Here is a 17,814-nt window from a genome sequence, read left to right on the forward strand (position 1 = left end):
AAGACCCCAGGTCATAAAATAGAGTCTAGAAAACATCAAAGGATAACACAGCAATGTATATTTCTACTATTAGGGCACCGACAAAAAGGTAGATGGGATGGATTTATCAGCATCATTGAAGGGAGCATCCAAACTAATGGGACCACGTGTATTTGAGTATTTCAGTAACATTTGGCATCAGTCTAGTACTTTTTGTATGTCACTTGATCCTTAAAATAATCTTATATGATGGATAGTCTGGGCATTATTATCCTCATTTTACAGATGTGGAAATTTGAGATCTGAGAGGCTATGAAAGATTCTGTGGTAGAATTCAAAAGTGCAGGGGATCATTTTCATGGAGCTCATTCCCACTCTGGGGGAAACAATCCGCAAGGGTAACCCTGGGCAGTCAAGGAGAACTATCCAGATGTAAACCCATGGAGATGAGTGTGTAATACCAAATAGGATCTGATTGAAAGAGACAAGTTCCCACCAGTCAGCAAGATGCAAAACTTCTCCAACAAAAATATACATGTACTGTGCCACAAACTCAGACATGTGTTAAATGTTTAATTTGTTTGTTGGAACACTAAGAAATTTGAAAACTTTCTGAACCACTTATGTATCCCACTCAAATCCCCTAGCACTACCACCTGCACCCCTTTCTCCAGAATCATGTATTGTAAAGGCATGAGCATGAATGGGTTTGATGTTTCAGGAATCAGTGACATTCCAGGACGTGACTGTGGACTTTACCCAAGAGGAATGGGGGAAACTGGATTCAACTCAGAGGGATCTATATCGGGCTGTGATGCTGGAAAACTATAGGAACCTTGTTTATCTGGGTAAGAGTAGCTTTGAGTTATGACTCAGGATCCTCCCAGTATAATTTTTTTATACTTCCTCTTTTTTTATATTTCGTCTTCTACTTCCTCTTTTTTTTTGTTTTAAGAAACATCTGAAGTTATTAAATGAAATTGAGATTGGTATCCAAGGCAAAAAAGAGCTCTGATCTCTGAGGCCAAAAAAGAGTCTCTTTCTTCTCCCTGTGCCCTGATGAAAAGGCTTTTTAAAGTTGAACTGAAAGTGGGTTGATTCATTATACTTCCACTCAGACTTTCTTTTTCACATCATCTGTTCACCTAGGTCAAAGTTTTCTCTCCACCCCAAAGGTTCTCCCTGGCCAACCAGCAGCACAAATACACTCCAGAGCAGTTTTTATCATCCTATACAGGGAAGGGAAAATGAGTGCAGAAGAGCTCTGAGAGCCATTCTTTCCACTTTCTTTGGAACATAATACTGAGCATACTTCAGGAGTGTTTTGTATGTCCATCTAGGTTCTCCTTTTGTGTTCTCTTTCATCCAGATTTTATACAAAGAATTGATAACTGAGATAGTTCTTTGTCCTCATCTCAAACAGTCATTTTCCATTTTCCTCCATGATCAGGGCTTCCAGTTTCCAAGCCAGAAGTCATATCCCACATGGATCAAGGGGAGGAATCATGGATGTTAGAGAAAGAAATCTCAAAACTTACCTATCCAGGTGAGTGAGTGAGTGAAAATCAGAGAGAAGGAGGTTACTGTAAGCAAAAGGATAGGTGATCTAGGTCCTCAAGGTTCTTAATATGTTTCTAACATTTTATACACTCAACAAGTATCCTCTTGCATTCTTTCAGACCGAGGCATGTTCCTTCTTTATAAATCTAACACTACTTCCTATCCCTGTACATCTCCTCAGGAACATTGATCCCTTAATTTACTTTCTTTCTGTCTAGATCCACGGTCTCATAGTCTTTATAGGTTCTCTGGGGGAAGGGGAGAGAGTCAGGAAGAGAGAGGGAAAGGGAAAGGGAGAAGGAGGGGCAGAGAAAAGGGGGGAAAAGGAGAAAGAGACAGACAGAAAGACAGAGAGAGAGAAAGAGAGAGAGGAAAGAGAGAAAAAGAGAAAGAGAGAGAGAGAGAGTATGTGTTAGTTTGATTATGTTATGGAAAAGCCACAAGAGCTACTATTAAGAATGTTAAAGGAATTAGGATCTTAGATCTTTTTATCTATTTATTTTTTCATTTTCAACATTAGCTTTTATAAGATTTTGAATTCTAAATTTTCCCCCTCCGCAGGACAGCATACAATATGATAGAGGCTATACATGTATGAAGAGGATCTTAGATCTTGCTTCCCACAGATTTAAAGACACTATAAGAGAACATTATAGTAACTTGAATGGAATATATTATATTTGTCTTTCTACCACAGACAAAAACCTGTCATCAATGCTCAAAGTACAATCTGGTCCTCCTAAAAGAGGTTAGAGCCATATCTCTTCATTCTCTAGTAATGGCAGGAAAAAATGAACATATGAAATTATTGAATATCACTAGTTAAAATCATATAGTAGAAAAAGAGCATTGAATTTAGAGTCAGAAAACCTTGGTTCAAATCCTCAACTACTGCTGTCTGACTTTGAGTACTTTGCTTTAACACTTTGAGCCCACATTCCCTAATCTTCAAAATGAAGAATTTGAACTAATCAACCTCCAAAGGCTCTACTGGTTACAAGTCCCAGGCCCTACCATAAAGTCTTCGAAGACGATCTAAATAAGAAGCTCAAAATTTTCCTCTACGTCTTATAACATTTCATGGTTATCAGTGTAGCACTCAATCTGTCCATCTTTTAGCTTTTGCTCTGACTGGTCCATTTACAGTTTATTATTGGTACCTTTTATGCCACTTTTTTCATGTCATCAGCAGGCTTCTAATACCCACTATTCATGACTCTGTTGCCCTTTGAGTCAGTTACAGTTTTGGTCTTTGTATATCATACTGTTCTATGATTTTTGACTTTTCTGATCATCTTCATGATTCTCACTTCACTGTGATATTATTGATGTTGAGAAGATGAGCTTTTACATAATAGAGAAGTATAATATTATTGAAAACATTGTAGAATTTCAGCCATATAATCCAGTCTCCACTCTTCCAATTTAATCATGGGCCCAGCTCATTTCGCAGTTGTGGTGGCTGTCCAATATGTAATGAAGAAGTTATTTGCTGTTCTTCTCTTGGCAAAGAGAAAGTTCTATCAAATGTCCTGATGATTAAAATCTCCCATCTATATATCACTATATCACATCCCTGTGCCAGGTTTATTACCTATTTCTCACATATCCTATTTCTTCTTTCTGTTAAGGGGTATGTAGTATACTCCAGTGACAAAATTGCCTCTGTTTTTCCCCACGTTTACCTTCGCCCAAATGGTCTCCACTATGCTTACCCTACTCTAGTTCCTGGATTCTTCACACAAATATCTTCTTAACATACAATGCCAGCCTCTACCTTGTTTCTCCTATCCTGTTTCTTTTGAATAAGTCTTAGACCTGCTTAGGGCAGCTGGGTGGCTCAGGAGATAGAGCATTGGGCTTGGAATCAAGGAAGACTCATCATGAGTCTTCTTGCCTCAGACACTTACTAGTTGTGTGGTCCTGGGCAAGTCACTTAACCCTGTTTGCTTCAGTTCCTCATCTGTTTAAAAAATGAGCTAAAGAAGGAAATGACAAATTACTTCAGTATCTTTGCCAAGAAATTCCCCCCAAAAGGGTCACAAAGAGTCAGACACCACTGAAACAACTGAACAACAACAATAGACCTACTTGGAGCCATATTCTAAGCATGGACTTCATTCCATGTTCTTAGTGATACTTTATGAGGTCCAATTTGTCTCCTTCTGTTAGGACTTCTGGTTCCTTTTATTTGTTGCCTATACTTTAGGCAATTGGGTATAGATATGTGAGGCCATAGGTTTTGTTTTTACTTTTTCTTTCATGGATTTTGCTTCCTGTGAAATTCCAGCTGTCTCAAATGCTTTTCTCCTTCCTTCATTGTAGCTACTTTCTTTGGTGTATAACTTGATAAATATATGTAAGTAGCTTTCTTCTCCTTTTCTCTTTATTTTTAGTTAAAAGTCCTTTTTATTTAATTTGCAGAATTGCCTTGTCTCATTCCTACATTTTAGTCTGTGGTCTAGAAATCCAAAGCCCATTCTCAGACACCATCTCTTTAACTAGCTGTTCATATCCCAAATTCATTTTGTCTTTTACATGCCTTGCCTTAAATGGGAAACAGTAATGAAACCACCAGAAGGTTCCCTATGATCTTCAATTTCTTTTCCAAGACTTTATAATCTTTCATACTTCTTTCTAGGTTCATTCTGGCACTATTATTTTGTGCTCTTGTGAATCACCAGGAGTAGGTAGTAGTGATCTATTTTAATGAATCTTAAGAGGTTCAATCAATCATTCATCAATTATTTATCACATACTTAATACTGACCATATAAATATAAAGAATAAAATTATTCCTGCTTGCAGTGAGCTAACAGTCTTGGATACATGCCCCAGGAAGATAATAGGCTTTTTTTATTAACAAGTTGACAAATGGCTGCCTCAGTGCTCCTGAGTAAGGAATTACCAACCAGCATTGCTTATCTTCTTCCTTTGACTCTTACTGCATCATCTTTCACCTGATAGCTTCTGCAGCTCCAGTTTTATTATTCTCCCAGTATCACAGATATAGCACTTTAAGGGGATAAATCCCCTCACTTCACAGAGGAGGAAAATGGAATCCAGAGACATTAGGTGATTTGTTCAAGGTCATTCTGGTATTAAACATCAGTGCTAATCCCACTGTACTTTGTTGCCTCAAAGTAGACAATCAGCTACTTTCCCTCCAGCCATTCCACTTCCCTCCTCCTCAGAAAGAACCTGAATCCTGGTTTTTAGCTCTCAATGTGAAGTGGTACTTCTTTCATTTATTTTCCTTCTGACATTCCTTTATTCTCTAATTTCCTGAAACTTCACATTCCTTTTTTACCTTACCTGGGGATTCCTTTTGGCTATGAGCTGGACTAAATGGTTACAGAGTTCCCTTCTAAATGTCAAATTCTGTGACTGAGTGATACTTCTTCAAAATCTGCAGTGAATGTCAGATTATGTCTAGTTTTATTCACTATCAGAAATCCTAAGAGATAGGACTTATTCTACCCTAGGGTGCCCATATTTTTCAACCTAGCAATAGTTTCTTCTCTGTTAATAAGAATGTAGTCAAGGGCAATGTCATGCATAATGAGGGACAGGTGGAGGGACCAGCTATTGAGAATTCCTCTTTCATGTAGCTCACATAGGACATTCTTCATGACACTGGCTAATTCCATTCCGACATTGTCATCTGGCATCAGATTTTTTTTAAAGAAGTACTTCACTGTTCCTGAAATCCTGGAGTGTGGAGAGTGCTTCATCTTTACTTCTGACTGCTTATGGGCATTTACTCTTTACCCTAATCCTTATTCCTTTATAGACCTTTATAGACCCTTATGGACTTAGGCTGACCTTTGTCACTTTTTTCTTTTTTTATGTTTCAGTATTTTTTCATTTAGTATTTTATTTTCCCCCAATTACATGTAAAACCAATTTTTAACATTTTTTTTAAAACTTTTGAGTTCCAATTTCTCTCTCTTCCTCCCTCCCCACACTCCTTCATTGAGAAGGTAAGTGATTTCTTATAGGTTATACATGGGTGGTTATGCAAAACTTATCCATAATAGTCATGTTGTGGAAGAAAACATAGGAAAAAAAACTCAAGAAAAATAAAGTTAGGAAAAAGTATGCTTCAATCGGTATTCAAACACCATCAGTTCTTTCTCTGGGGATGGATAGCATTTTTCATCATAAGTCCTTCAGTATTGTCTTGAATTGTTATATTGTTGAGAAGAGCTAAGTCATTCACAGCTGATCATATTACAATATTGCTATTACTTTGTATGCAGTACATATCACTTGGCATCAGCCCATGCAAGTCTTTCCAGGTTTTTCTGAGAGCATCCTGCTCATCATTACAATATGATAGTATTTCATCATAATCACATACCACAACTTGTTCAGCCACTCCCCAATTGATGGGCCTCCCCTCAATTTTTAAGTCTTTGCCCCTAGAAAAGAGCTGCTATGACTATTTTTGTACATAATAGGTCATTTTCCTTTTTGTTTTTTTAATCTCTTTTGGGATACAGATCTAGTACTAGTATTGCTAGGTCAAAGAGTATGTATGGTTTTATACCCCTTTGGGTATAGTTCCAAATTGCTCTACAGAATAGTTGAATAAGTTCACCCCTTCACCAACAGTGCATTAATGTGTCATTTTCCCCACATCCCCTCCAACATTTGTCATTTACTTTTTCTGTTCTATTAGCCAATCTAATAGCTATGAGGTAGTACCTCAGAATTATTTTAATTTACATTTCTCCAATCAACAGTGAGTTAGAGTATTTTTTAATATGGTTATAGATAGCTTTGATTACTTCATCTGAAAACTGATCATATCTTTTGATCATTTATCAGTTGGAGAATGGCTCTTATTTTTATGTTTGACTCAGTTCTCTATATGTTTTAGAGGCCTTTATCAGAGAAACTTGATTCAAAAATTTTTTTCACAATTACTATTGCTGCTTGTATATCCCTCCATCATACACTTCCCCCTGCATTTATTCTATTCTCTCTTTCCTTTTACCTTGTGCCTCCTGAAAAGGTTTTTGCTTCTGACCACCCCTTCCCCTAATTTGCCCTACTTTCTATCACACCCCCTTCTCTTATCCCCTTTCCTATAGGGTAAGCTAGATTTCTATACCCAAATGAATGTGTATGTTATTCCTTCTTTGAGCCAGTTTTGAAGAGAGTAAGGTTCATTCACTCCCCTTTACCTCTCCCATCTTCCCCTCCACTGTAAAAGCTTTTTCTTGCCTCTTTTATGTGAGATAATTTACCCCATTCTACTTCTCCTTACCTCTTTCTACCAGTACATTCCTCTCTCACCCCTTAATTTTATTTTTTAGATATCATCCCTTCATAATCAACTCATACCTGTACCCTCTGTCTATATATACTCCTTCTAACTACCCTAATAATGAGAAAGGCCTTATGAGCTACAAATATCATCTTATTATATAGGAATGTAAACAGTATAAGCTTATTAAGTCCCTTGCGATTTTTCTTTCCTGTTTTGCCTTTTTATGCTTCTCTTGAGTCTTGTATTTGAAAGTCAGATTTTCTTTTCAGTTCTGGTATTTTCATCAAGAATGCTTGAAAGTCCTCTATCTAATTGAATGTCTATTTTTCCCCTCATGGATTATACTCAGTTTTGCTAGGTAGCTGATTCTTGGTTGTAATTCTAGCTTCTTTCCCCTGCAGAATATTATAGTGAGGCCCTCCAATCCTTTAATGTAGAAGCTGCTAAATCTTGTGTTATCCTGACTGTGGCTCCACAATACTTGAATTTTTCTTTCTAGCTGCTTGCAATTTTTTTTCCTTGACCTGAGAACTCTGGAATTTGGTTATAATATTCCTGGGAGTTTTCATTTTGGGATCTCTTTCAGAAGGTGATCAGTGGATTCTTTCAATTTCTATTTTACCCTCAGGTTCTAGAATATCAGGGCAGTTTTCCTTGATAATTTCTTGAAAGAAGATGTCAAGGCTCTTTTTTTTTTATCATGACTTTCAGGTAGTCCAATAATTTTTAAATTATCTCTCCTGGATCTATTTTCCAGGTCAGTTGTTTTTCCAATGAGATATTTCACATTGTCTTCTATTTTTTCATTCTTTTGGTTTTGTTTTATAATTTCTTGATTTCTCATAGAGTAATTAGCTCTACTGCTGCCACTGATTCAGTTGTCCAAAGGTCTGTTCCTAATTTGCTGGGGCCTAGTCTATGCACCCTGGTGCAACAGACCTTTCCTACTGACCTTTTAAGTTCTTTTGCACTGGAAATTTGTTTCACTCTCTTTGTGGGTTCTGCTGCTCTAGAATTTGCATAGAGTCATTTTTAAAAGGTTTTTGGAGGGGTTTGGGGGAGAACTCAAGCAAATCACTGCTTTTACTACACCATCCTGGCTCTGCCCCCCTCTCTAGTGTTTTTAATAGGAATGAGTATTGTATCTCATCAAAAGCTTTTTCTCCATCTGTTGAGATAATCTTATGATTTCTGTTAGTTTTGTTGTTGATATAGTCAATTCTGCTGATAGTTTTCCTAATATTGAACCAGCCCTGTATTCCTGGTTGAAATCCTACCTTTTTACCTAGACAAGTACACTCACTTTCTTTTTCCTCCTCTTATTAACCTCTTTTTCATTTTACTTATTAATTTCCTTTGCCAACATGTTTTGCCTAACAATTTGTTTACTTATGTTTTTTCATTTACCTTGGGTTGCCAGTTCTTTCCTCTTAGATTTTTTTTTCTTTTAAAATCTTTTCAGTCCTCTTCCCCATTCATTCTGAATCCTCCTTCAGATTAACTTTTCTTTTACACTAATCTTTTTTCTTCTTTTTTCAGCTCCAATTTTTATCATTCAACTTTTGCTTATTCTACATTTCTCCTCCTCAATTTCAATATTTGTCTTCCACAAGTTTAGAGTCTTCCCCTTAACCTTCACATGTTCCATCTCCTTATTCAATTCAAGGACTTCTTTCTTCTTCTATTGCTTCTCTCAGTACCTTCTTCCACAGAAGGTGAAAGTTGAAAATAGAAAAATTATGACATACGTGGTGAAATAGTAGAAAGAACAGTGAATTAGGAACAATAAAATCCAAGCTCTATTTGTGGTTTTACCACTGACTAAATAGATGCAAGTTACCTAGTCTCTCCAAACCTCACTTTTCTCATCTGTTATATTCCCTAGCTCATAGTGTTGTTGTGAGGATAAAATGAAATGAAAGATATTAAAATCCTAAATAAACTATAGTTTATCTACATACAAGAGATTATTATTATTTTTATCCTTTCTACTCTGAAGAGATTTTCTTCAATAGAGGAGGCAGAATTCACCAGACAACAATGTTGTTGTTGTTGTTGTTGTTGTTTTTCTCAGCACAAAGAACAGAAGATTTTTACAAATTTTATTTCTTTTTTCTTTTTTTTTTTTTTTAGATTGGGAGACTGGGCATGAAAGCAAAGAGTCAGTTTCAAAACAGGACATTTCAAATGAAGAACTGTTCCTGGGAAGATTTATAAGTGATGATCCTAAGAATTCCCAAGGACAAGTTTGGGAATGTAATGTCAAGTTAAAGAAACATCAGGGTAATCAGGAGAGACATTCTGGGCCGGCAGTTGACCACACAAAAACTCCTGATATGGTAAGAGACCATGGTTTTAATAAATTTCAAGGAAGCTTCATTCTAGGGTCAATCTTTGCTACCCAAAAAACGGATTCTATGAGAAAAAAGTTCCATGAATATGACGAACATCAAATGATCCTTAATGAGTATTCAGACATTCTGAAACAAATCCCTTTAGAGAAGACACCTCAAAATAATGACTCTGAAGAAACCTTCTGTCAAACCTCAAATTTTATCCAATGTAAGAGCACGGAGACTGGGGAAAAAACATACGAATATGATGAATGTAGGAAGGCCTTCAGCCAAAACACATATTTTACTCAACATCAGAGCAATCACACTGATGAGAAACTCTATAAATGTAATGAATGTGGCAAAGCCTTCAGCCGAAGTACTTTGCTTATCCAACATCAGAGTATTCATACTGGAGAGAAACACTATAAGTGTAATGAATGTGGCAAAGCCTTTACTCAGAGAACACACCTGGTTCAGCATCAGCGAATCCACACTGGGGAGAAACCTTATGAATGTAATGACTGTGGAAAGACCTTCAGGTACAGATCAAATCTTACTCAGCATCAGAGAATCCATACTGGAAAGAAACCCTACAAATGTAATGAATGTGGGAAAGCTTTCAGGGAGAGCTCATCTCTTATTCGACATCAAATCATTCATACTGGAGAGAAAACATATGAATGCAATAAATGTGGGAAAACCTTTATTCACAGTTCATCTCTTAGCCAACATCAGAGGATACACACTGGAGAGAAACCCTTTAAGTGTAATGAATGTGGGAAAGCATTCAGTAGTAGCTCATCCTTTATTAAACATAAGAGAATTCATACTGGAGAGAAACGCTATAAATGTAGTGAATGTGGGAAAGCCTTTAGCCAGAGCACACATGCTATTCAACATCAAAGAATCCATGCTAGAAAGAAACCCTTTGAGAATAATGAATATGGAATATCTTTCAGTAACAGCTCGTCTTTTATTAACAATCAGAGAATTAATATTGGAGAGAAACGATATAAATGTAGTGAATGTGGAAAAGCTTTCAGCCAGCGCACACATGCTATTCAGCATCAAAGAATCCACACTGGAGAGAAACCCTTTGAGTGTAATGATTGTGGGAAAGCCTTCAGTAATAGTTCATCCGTTATTAAACATCAGAGAATTCATACTGGAGAGAAACGATATAAGTGTAATGAATGTGGAAAAGCTTTTACCCAAAGCACACATGCTATTCGGCATCAAAGTATCCACACTAGAAACAAACCCTTTGAGTGCAATGAATGTGGCAAAGCCTTTAGTCAGAGGACTCATCTTGTTCAGCATCAGCGAATCCACACTGGGGAGAGACCCTTTGAATGTAATGAATGTGGAAAAAGCTTTAGGCACCGTTCATCTCTTACTCAGCATCAGAGAATCCATACTGGAGAGAAACCTTATGAATGTAATATGTGTAGGAAAGCCTTTAGATCCAGATCATCACTTACTAAACATCAAAGAATTCATACTGAAGAGAAGTTATATGAATGAAATGCATGTGAGAAAGCCTTCAATAAAAGTTTATCCTTTATGAACATGAAAGAATCCATATCAAAATGAAATCCTATAAATGTTGGCCAGTAATGTTGACCATGTTGTTTACTTAAGACATATTTTTAAAAAGATACTTAATGATTCATGATTTTATTAGCGTGGATATTCCTTTTACTCCCTCACAACTCTTTTTCATCAGTAGATAGTTTGACTCTAGGCTTTGTCCTGTTTCAAGGTCTGGCAAAGCAAGTTTCTGCTTCATCTAAGAGATTTTTCCTCCACAAATTATTGCTTATTTTTGCCAATTTGTTTTTTCATATAAATTTCACTATTACTTTGTCTAGTTCTAGATGTATTAAATTTGTTAATTAAATTTGTTTATAAATAACTGATTAAATGATGAAATATGAACATTTTTACTCTATATTTATTCAACTCACCCAAGTGTAAAGTAGTTCCCTCCAATTGCTTAATCCCTTTGGTTCTGCCCTAATAATTTTGTATAATTATTTTTTTACAAAGGTTTAGTATGAGTCTTAGTGAATTAATAACCACATATTTTATTTTTGTCATTATTGTAGATGACAATAAATGACTTTGCCAGCTTTATCATATATTCTGCTGCATTATAAGAACTCTTTGTCTCAATTTTTTTTAAGTCCTTGGATTTTCTGTTTACACAACATTCCATCTACATGGAAAGATGCTTATTATCAATGTTATCCCTTTAATTTGTTTTTATTATTATTATTTCAAGCACTTTTGAAACAATGTCAAATAGAAGTGGTAAAATTGGAGACATGGTTTATTAAATTGGTTTTACTGGGAACACTACCAATGTTTCTCTGTCATATATTAATTTTTGGTTTGAAGTAGATGTTATTTTATCATGTTAATGAAAACCATTTTCCCTCTATTCTTTGTACTATAACTAGGTACTGCATTTTGTCAGAAGCCTTTTCTGTGTCAATTGATATTAGTCAAAAACCTTGGGATTGGAGTGCCTATGTGTAAACAGTGGTGGTGGTGGTATGGCAGTATTGGTGGTATTGGTGGTTTGTCCTTTGTTTTGGAAGAGGACCATGACATCAGGAAGATGATGCTATGACTTGCAAGTGAATTGGATTTAAGTGAGGGAGGGCTGTGCAAAGTCACTAGCCTCACTTTCTCCTCCAGAGCCATCTGGGTCCAGGGGTCAGATATAGATCAGAATGACTGGAGACCAGCACGTGGAAACAATGATAAGGCATGAATACTTAAGAGTAAATGCAAGTACACAAAAGGGAAAGCACTCCTCAAAGTAGTAATTGTCAAGCAACCACCACCCATACAAAAATAGGAATTTTACTTTCAATAGCATCAAAGAAAGTAAAGGTTGTATGAAGTATGTGAAGGGGAAGAAAAGGTCAGCCAATTGAACACAGTGAAAAAGGATGATGTCCCTTTATAGACCATATCATATCTATCTATCAGATATGTCTATCAGTGATGTAGGCCATCTTAAAGCCCATTGCTCTCCTTCCCTATACAATCTTTGGGCCTAAAGTCCTTCATGCTGACTGTTGGACAAGAAAGCCCTGAAAGTGATCCAGTCTCTGAGGAGATCTCTTTGGCTCCATTCCATAGTGCCAGATCTATCTATCATTCCCTCATTCCTTGCCCTTTTGATCCTCTACCACCCCTCCCCCACCCCATACATCAGCACATTCTGTAGTCTACAAAGGAGGATTCTAGAGATAATGAGTCCTTTCTTTTGGGGGATCCAAATCTTCCTTATCCTCTGGCAGCTTCACAGCCAAAGTAATTGCTTTCATTTCTGTCATTTCTACCTATGCTTCTTTCCTCTCCACATATTCATTCCCTTATCTAGTCCCTTTTTCCCTACCACTATCTCATTCATTTCACCTCCTCTATAGAGGATGTATCCATATTGGAGGACTTCCTTTAGCTTTTTAAAAATTCTTTGCTCTATGCAACTCTTAAGTTGTTTGTCCCTCAAACTGAAACATCACTAACCCACTTCCCTTTCTGGTCATTTCCAATAAACTAGTTGAAAGTGAGCACTGTTGTTTAAACCTATGTATCCCTAGTGCCTTGCACATAGAAGGCACATAATAAATGTTCATTGAATTGGCCTACATTCTTTGTATTGTGCCACCTCTTACAACACATATGAATAATTATAATGTGAATTGAAAGATAAATTTCCGATAGATATATGAACCAAATACTGTGGAAGGTCTGAGGGGCAAAACATCAGTACTAATGGAGAAAAATCACAAAGAATTCACAAGGTAGAATTTAGACTTGGCCTTAAAAGTATAATTTCAATAGACATATTAAACAACTATATTCAAGACATTATGCTAGGTGCTAGGGATACAAAGAAAGGTGAAATGCAAAAAGGGATCTCAAATGGAAAAAGTTTAAGGAGCTCTGCTCTAACATCACAGGCATCAAAATGGAGAGTAATCTTAAGAATGTAATGAATGAAGAGAAAGTCTTTTAAAAATATCTTATGTGGTTAAATATTCTATAATGAAAATATTCTAGTTTATGAACTATGATTTTGTTTGTAGTTGTAGAGATAAACGTGCTCTGTTTCTACTTTGTTTTTCCATTTTCTTTTAAACATATGGGCTGCTACCAGATAGCAATATAATTGTCCAAGCTAGAGAACCTGTTGGTCTAACTCCAAACTTTCTCAGAGAAACTAAATTAGCTTATTAAACAAAATTTTTCATAATAAAGAAATGTATCTTTAAAAATATATTGTGAACAAAAGAACCAAATAAACATTAGACATTTTCATACTTGTGGCAAGGTATATAAAAGGTAAACTAGAGAGATCTAAATTTAATCTGATTTTTCTATAGGAAAAAGATTATAAAAGGGGTCAAATTCCTAGCAAAGGCCTTTGATTCAACTTTTAACACGTTGAAAAATCCATATGTTGTGATTAAATGCTTCAATTATAAACAACATGCTTATGTGATATATCTTTCTAAAGTATGCATAAACTGATTTAAAAAGGCAACACAAGAAATCACTAAAATAATATTTAATATGATATAGTATCATTGTGTGCTATATAAAGTTTTTGCATTTTGTAAAATTCCTGACATTTTTACAAGCATGAAATTAGAATGTGAAAGATCACTTTCAGGATGATGGAATCTACCCAAACAAGGGATTCTTTGGGGAGACTTTCATAGGTAACTCTGAGAAATCTTTAGGGGTAATTTAGGGCCAATCATTGTCTTTTTGAGAAACTGATTCAGGGATATTGTTTTGATTATTTCATTTGCTCACTGTACATTTCTCTTTAGGAATAAGCATTGGTATTATATATAGCTGTGAAAGAGCTGGTGGCCCAGTGGATATAGCACTAGGCCTATAGTCGGGAAAACATGAGTTCAAATCTGTCCTAAGACACTTCTTACTAGCTATGTGATCTTGAGTAAGTCACTTAACCTGTATCCTAATAGTAACACCTTTCTCGAATGATTGTTGTGAGGAGCAAATGAGGTAATATTTGTAAAAGCACTTGGTATGGTGCCTGGCACATAGCAGGCACTATATAAATGCTTATTAAAATTACATATCAAATTATTAGTGTTTCTGCTATTCTTAAAAAGAAACTCTCTTCTCACTTTCTTAATCTAACATCTCCATTTCACTAATAGCTTTGTTTTGATTCCTAATGTTTTTCAGGGCAGATCTACTTTTGAAATGCATGTGCCAGACCTTATTGAGGCTGAGTTTTTTTTTTTAATAGGTTTTGATCCTTCAAACATGTTGTGTTTTCAGAACGTCAAAAGGTTTCAAAACTTTGGCTAGAATTTAATCAAACTCTAAAGATCATGGGATTTTGATTCTGAATCAAGAAAATCAAAAGATTTACTATCTGTCATAGCCCTGCTGTTGCCTTATAATAGTGAATTTCAATAAAAGCACTACATTTTTCTTTTTACAAGTGAGATTAAAAAGTAAGAAAATAATCAAAATTGAATGTTTTTTTTTTAAATTATAAAGACTTAAGCTTGGCCTCAAAGAAGAACCTGACACCACTATTTGCAGAGATGGGCTTCCACAGTCAAGGAACATTATATATCACATTCTTCTGATGTATTTGTTGGTTTTGCTGATTTTTTCCAATTATTCCTTTTAAAAAATATTTGTTATAAAGGATGGATCTCTGGGAGGGATATGTGGGAGATATGGGGAAAAGTAGATGTTGTAAAAATAAAAAAAATAACCCTCCCACTGCAGTGAAACAGATTGTTCCTGCCGAACTGGTAAACTGCTTCCCTGCTCCTAAATGAGTTTTGAGGCTATTTGTTTGGAGGGGAATTTGAGAAAGGTCCAGGGAGTTCCTGCCTCACTCCACTATCTTGGCACCAGAAGTCCTCTATTTTGGGTTCTTTTTAGGAGGTGATTGGTGGATTCATTGTTTGCTTGTTGTCTCCCATTAGACTGTGATCTCCTTGAGATCAGGGACTATCTTTTGCATTTTTATTTTTTTCTGTATTTCAGCATTTAGCAGAGTAGTTGGCACACAGTAAGCACTTAATAAATGTTTATGACTACTAATAGGTGGTCAGGGTACTGCACTGGTATTCTCATGATATCAAAAGAAAAGTGAGCAAGGCCCTTAGCATATTGGGTGGGCCCCCTAACTTGTGGGAGGACCATACGATCTTAGATTTACAGTTGGAAAGAAGTGTGAAGATCATCCAATTCTATTTTCTTATTTTGCAAATAAAGTTGAAATCCAGAGAGGTGAAATGATTTGCCCAAGATCTGTAGACAAGAGTCACATATAAGTACACATGATGTGAATAGACAGATTTCCAATAAGGCCATAGATATCCATTTGAGTATTTATGTAGTTTGGTGGATATATTTACACAACTTTCCCCCTCCTCTTTAGTCAATTAAAGTCTTTTTTATTAAATTTTCAAGAAGCAGGACAAACATATTCTTACCAGTCCTTATTAGGCCAACCCTGGAGAAGAACTTGTCATTTCCACATTTTGAGGTACAGTCCAGAAATCGAAATCCAAAATTTCTCAGTTGTTCACTTACCAAATTCGCCCATCTCTTCTGAATTCCTTGCCTTTCATAGGCAGCAGAAATGAAAACACCAATTGTATCCTTAAGGTCTTCAGCTTTAATAAATTTTCCTTTTATTTAAATGTGTAGAATAAGACTACCTACTTTCACCATTACCATGATAAAGTTTTAAAAATTCTAACTATAGCAACAAAGAAAATTAAATTAAGGCATAAGCAAAAACAAAGAGGTTAAAATATTCATATTTATAAAATACTTATACCATTCATATGATGGTTTATTTTAATAAAATAAAAAAATTCAACATATTTATTGACATAATATTATTCTTTATATTTGCTGGTGCTAAAGGGCACTCCTGCATTCCAGTGCTGTGTGGTGTCCTGAATTGCAATTCCCTTGCTTCAATTAAAGATTCTTCTTGTTGTTACTTGTGTAGTCTTCTTTATTTCAGGTTCACTTATCTGGTGGGAGCAATGGGATTTGAAGACTCCTTCCCAGCTGGTCACCATTTTTGACCTTGGACACCTAGTACCAGCATAGAACCCCTTGTGTCTAGATCAGATTTAGTTCAATGGTCTGGCTAGGGTACATGCTCAAATTTCTGAGTTCCCATCTCTTTCAGCTGAGGTTCTGGCATTTTGATTGATTTATGGGAAGGGGAGAATAAGGGTGGGATTGTTGTAGGGGGCTAGGTTAAAGATAAAGATAAAAGATCTATGAGGAATTTTGGGTCTGTTTTTACACATCCCCCTAAAGTGACAGCTGACAAATTTGTAATTATGGACCAAGAATTTACAAGTATCTAGATATATGGCCACTCTGACAGGTCCCTTTATAGGAATGGCTGCTGAGTATATGTTTTGTACTGAGAGAGAAAGAGAACATGGCCTCTGGAGACAACTAGTAAGGACCAAATGGAGAATAGCTCCATGTTTGTGAAAAAAGCTGGTAACTGAAATGCTTCACTAGTAAGGGAATATTGAGGCCACTGTCTCACAGGCTGCAATTATGTGCACAGAGCTTGGAAAGACAACATTTTGTTGGCAAATCTGTCTCTGTGTTTTGTAATTTATTTATTTTTAGTTCTTTAAGTCTTCAAACCAAGTCTTTTTCTTTACATTCCTGAAATCTGAGGAAGCTTTGGGGAGCATGGAGGCTGAGACAGAGAAGAAGTGTAAGAGATGATCTCTCAGAAGTGAAGCCTCCTCAAAGGGTTAATAGTTTTAGTTAATAGTTCTCACAAAGGGCAGCAATTAGGAGATCACTGGTCATTTGGAGAGAGATAAGGTCAGAAGCCAGATAGTAAGAAGAGTGGGAGAAGAGAAATTGGAGGCACCTGCTATAGATGGCCTTCTCAAGGAATTTAATTGTATTGTTGAAACACGCTCCCTTCTGACCTTGTCAAAACCCCCTCAGACCCTGTTTTTAAGCATGGAGCAGAGAGAATAGAATAGCCCTACCCCCGCCCCCCCCAACCTAAACTGCAAGACTCCCTGCTTTTTCTTGTCTCTGAGCAAACTTGTGTACTCTGTTGCTGTGCCCCCTAAAGCCCAGCCAATGGGATAAGGAGAAGGGGTTAGGGAGGATAAACTCGAATTAGGGTATAAATAAGCCTTGCTTTCTGTACACACTCATCCTTCCTGGCTGGTGCCATTTGGGTGTCCAGGGGCAGTACCCTCTCTCATGAGAAAGCAATCAACTCCTTTCTGCTTTCAAGGTACTTAAGTCTTTGTTTTGAATTTGAGTACTGGTCTCTGTCCCACACAGAAGTAATTACAACATAGACTAAATTAGCAACTAAGTTTATGATTTAAATGTAAATTCTCTACTGTGAATAAGTGTTAACTTTTTCCTGGTTCATGGAAAAGAGTAAAGTTTGTCTAAATTAGGTTAATAAGTTGTATTAGAAAATCAGTGAAGTAGAACAATTAGTTTGCTGTAAATTATATGAGACTCCTACCCAATTTTATAATGGATTATGTATTTGCATTTTGGAGAACTGTTTTGCTTCTTGCCCACAAAAAGCTTATTTAAAAAGGCAACTTGGGAGAGGAT

General features: G+C 36.2%; 1 protein-coding gene across 1 annotated transcript in view; it reads left to right on the top strand.

Annotated features, from left to right (window-relative positions):
- The window catches only part of LOC114027887 (zinc finger protein 11-like), a 53,050-nt gene extending 42,314 nt beyond the window's left edge, over positions 1-10,736 (top strand). The window contains exon 7 of the mRNA XM_027842062.1: positions 9,471-10,736. Within this exon, the coding sequence (XP_027697863.1) occupies positions 9,471-10,677 (1,207 nt within the window). The 3' untranslated portion in view covers positions 10,678-10,736. The remainder of the gene's footprint in view (positions 1-9,470) is intronic.
- The last annotated feature ends 7,078 nt before the right edge of the window (positions 10,737-17,814 follow it).

Source organism: Vombatus ursinus, unplaced genomic scaffold (assembly GCF_900497805.2).
Source record: "Vombatus ursinus unplaced genomic scaffold, bare-nosed wombat genome assembly UNPS02014864.1, whole genome shotgun sequence".
NCBI lineage: Eukaryota > Metazoa > Chordata > Mammalia > Diprotodontia > Vombatidae > Vombatus > Vombatus ursinus.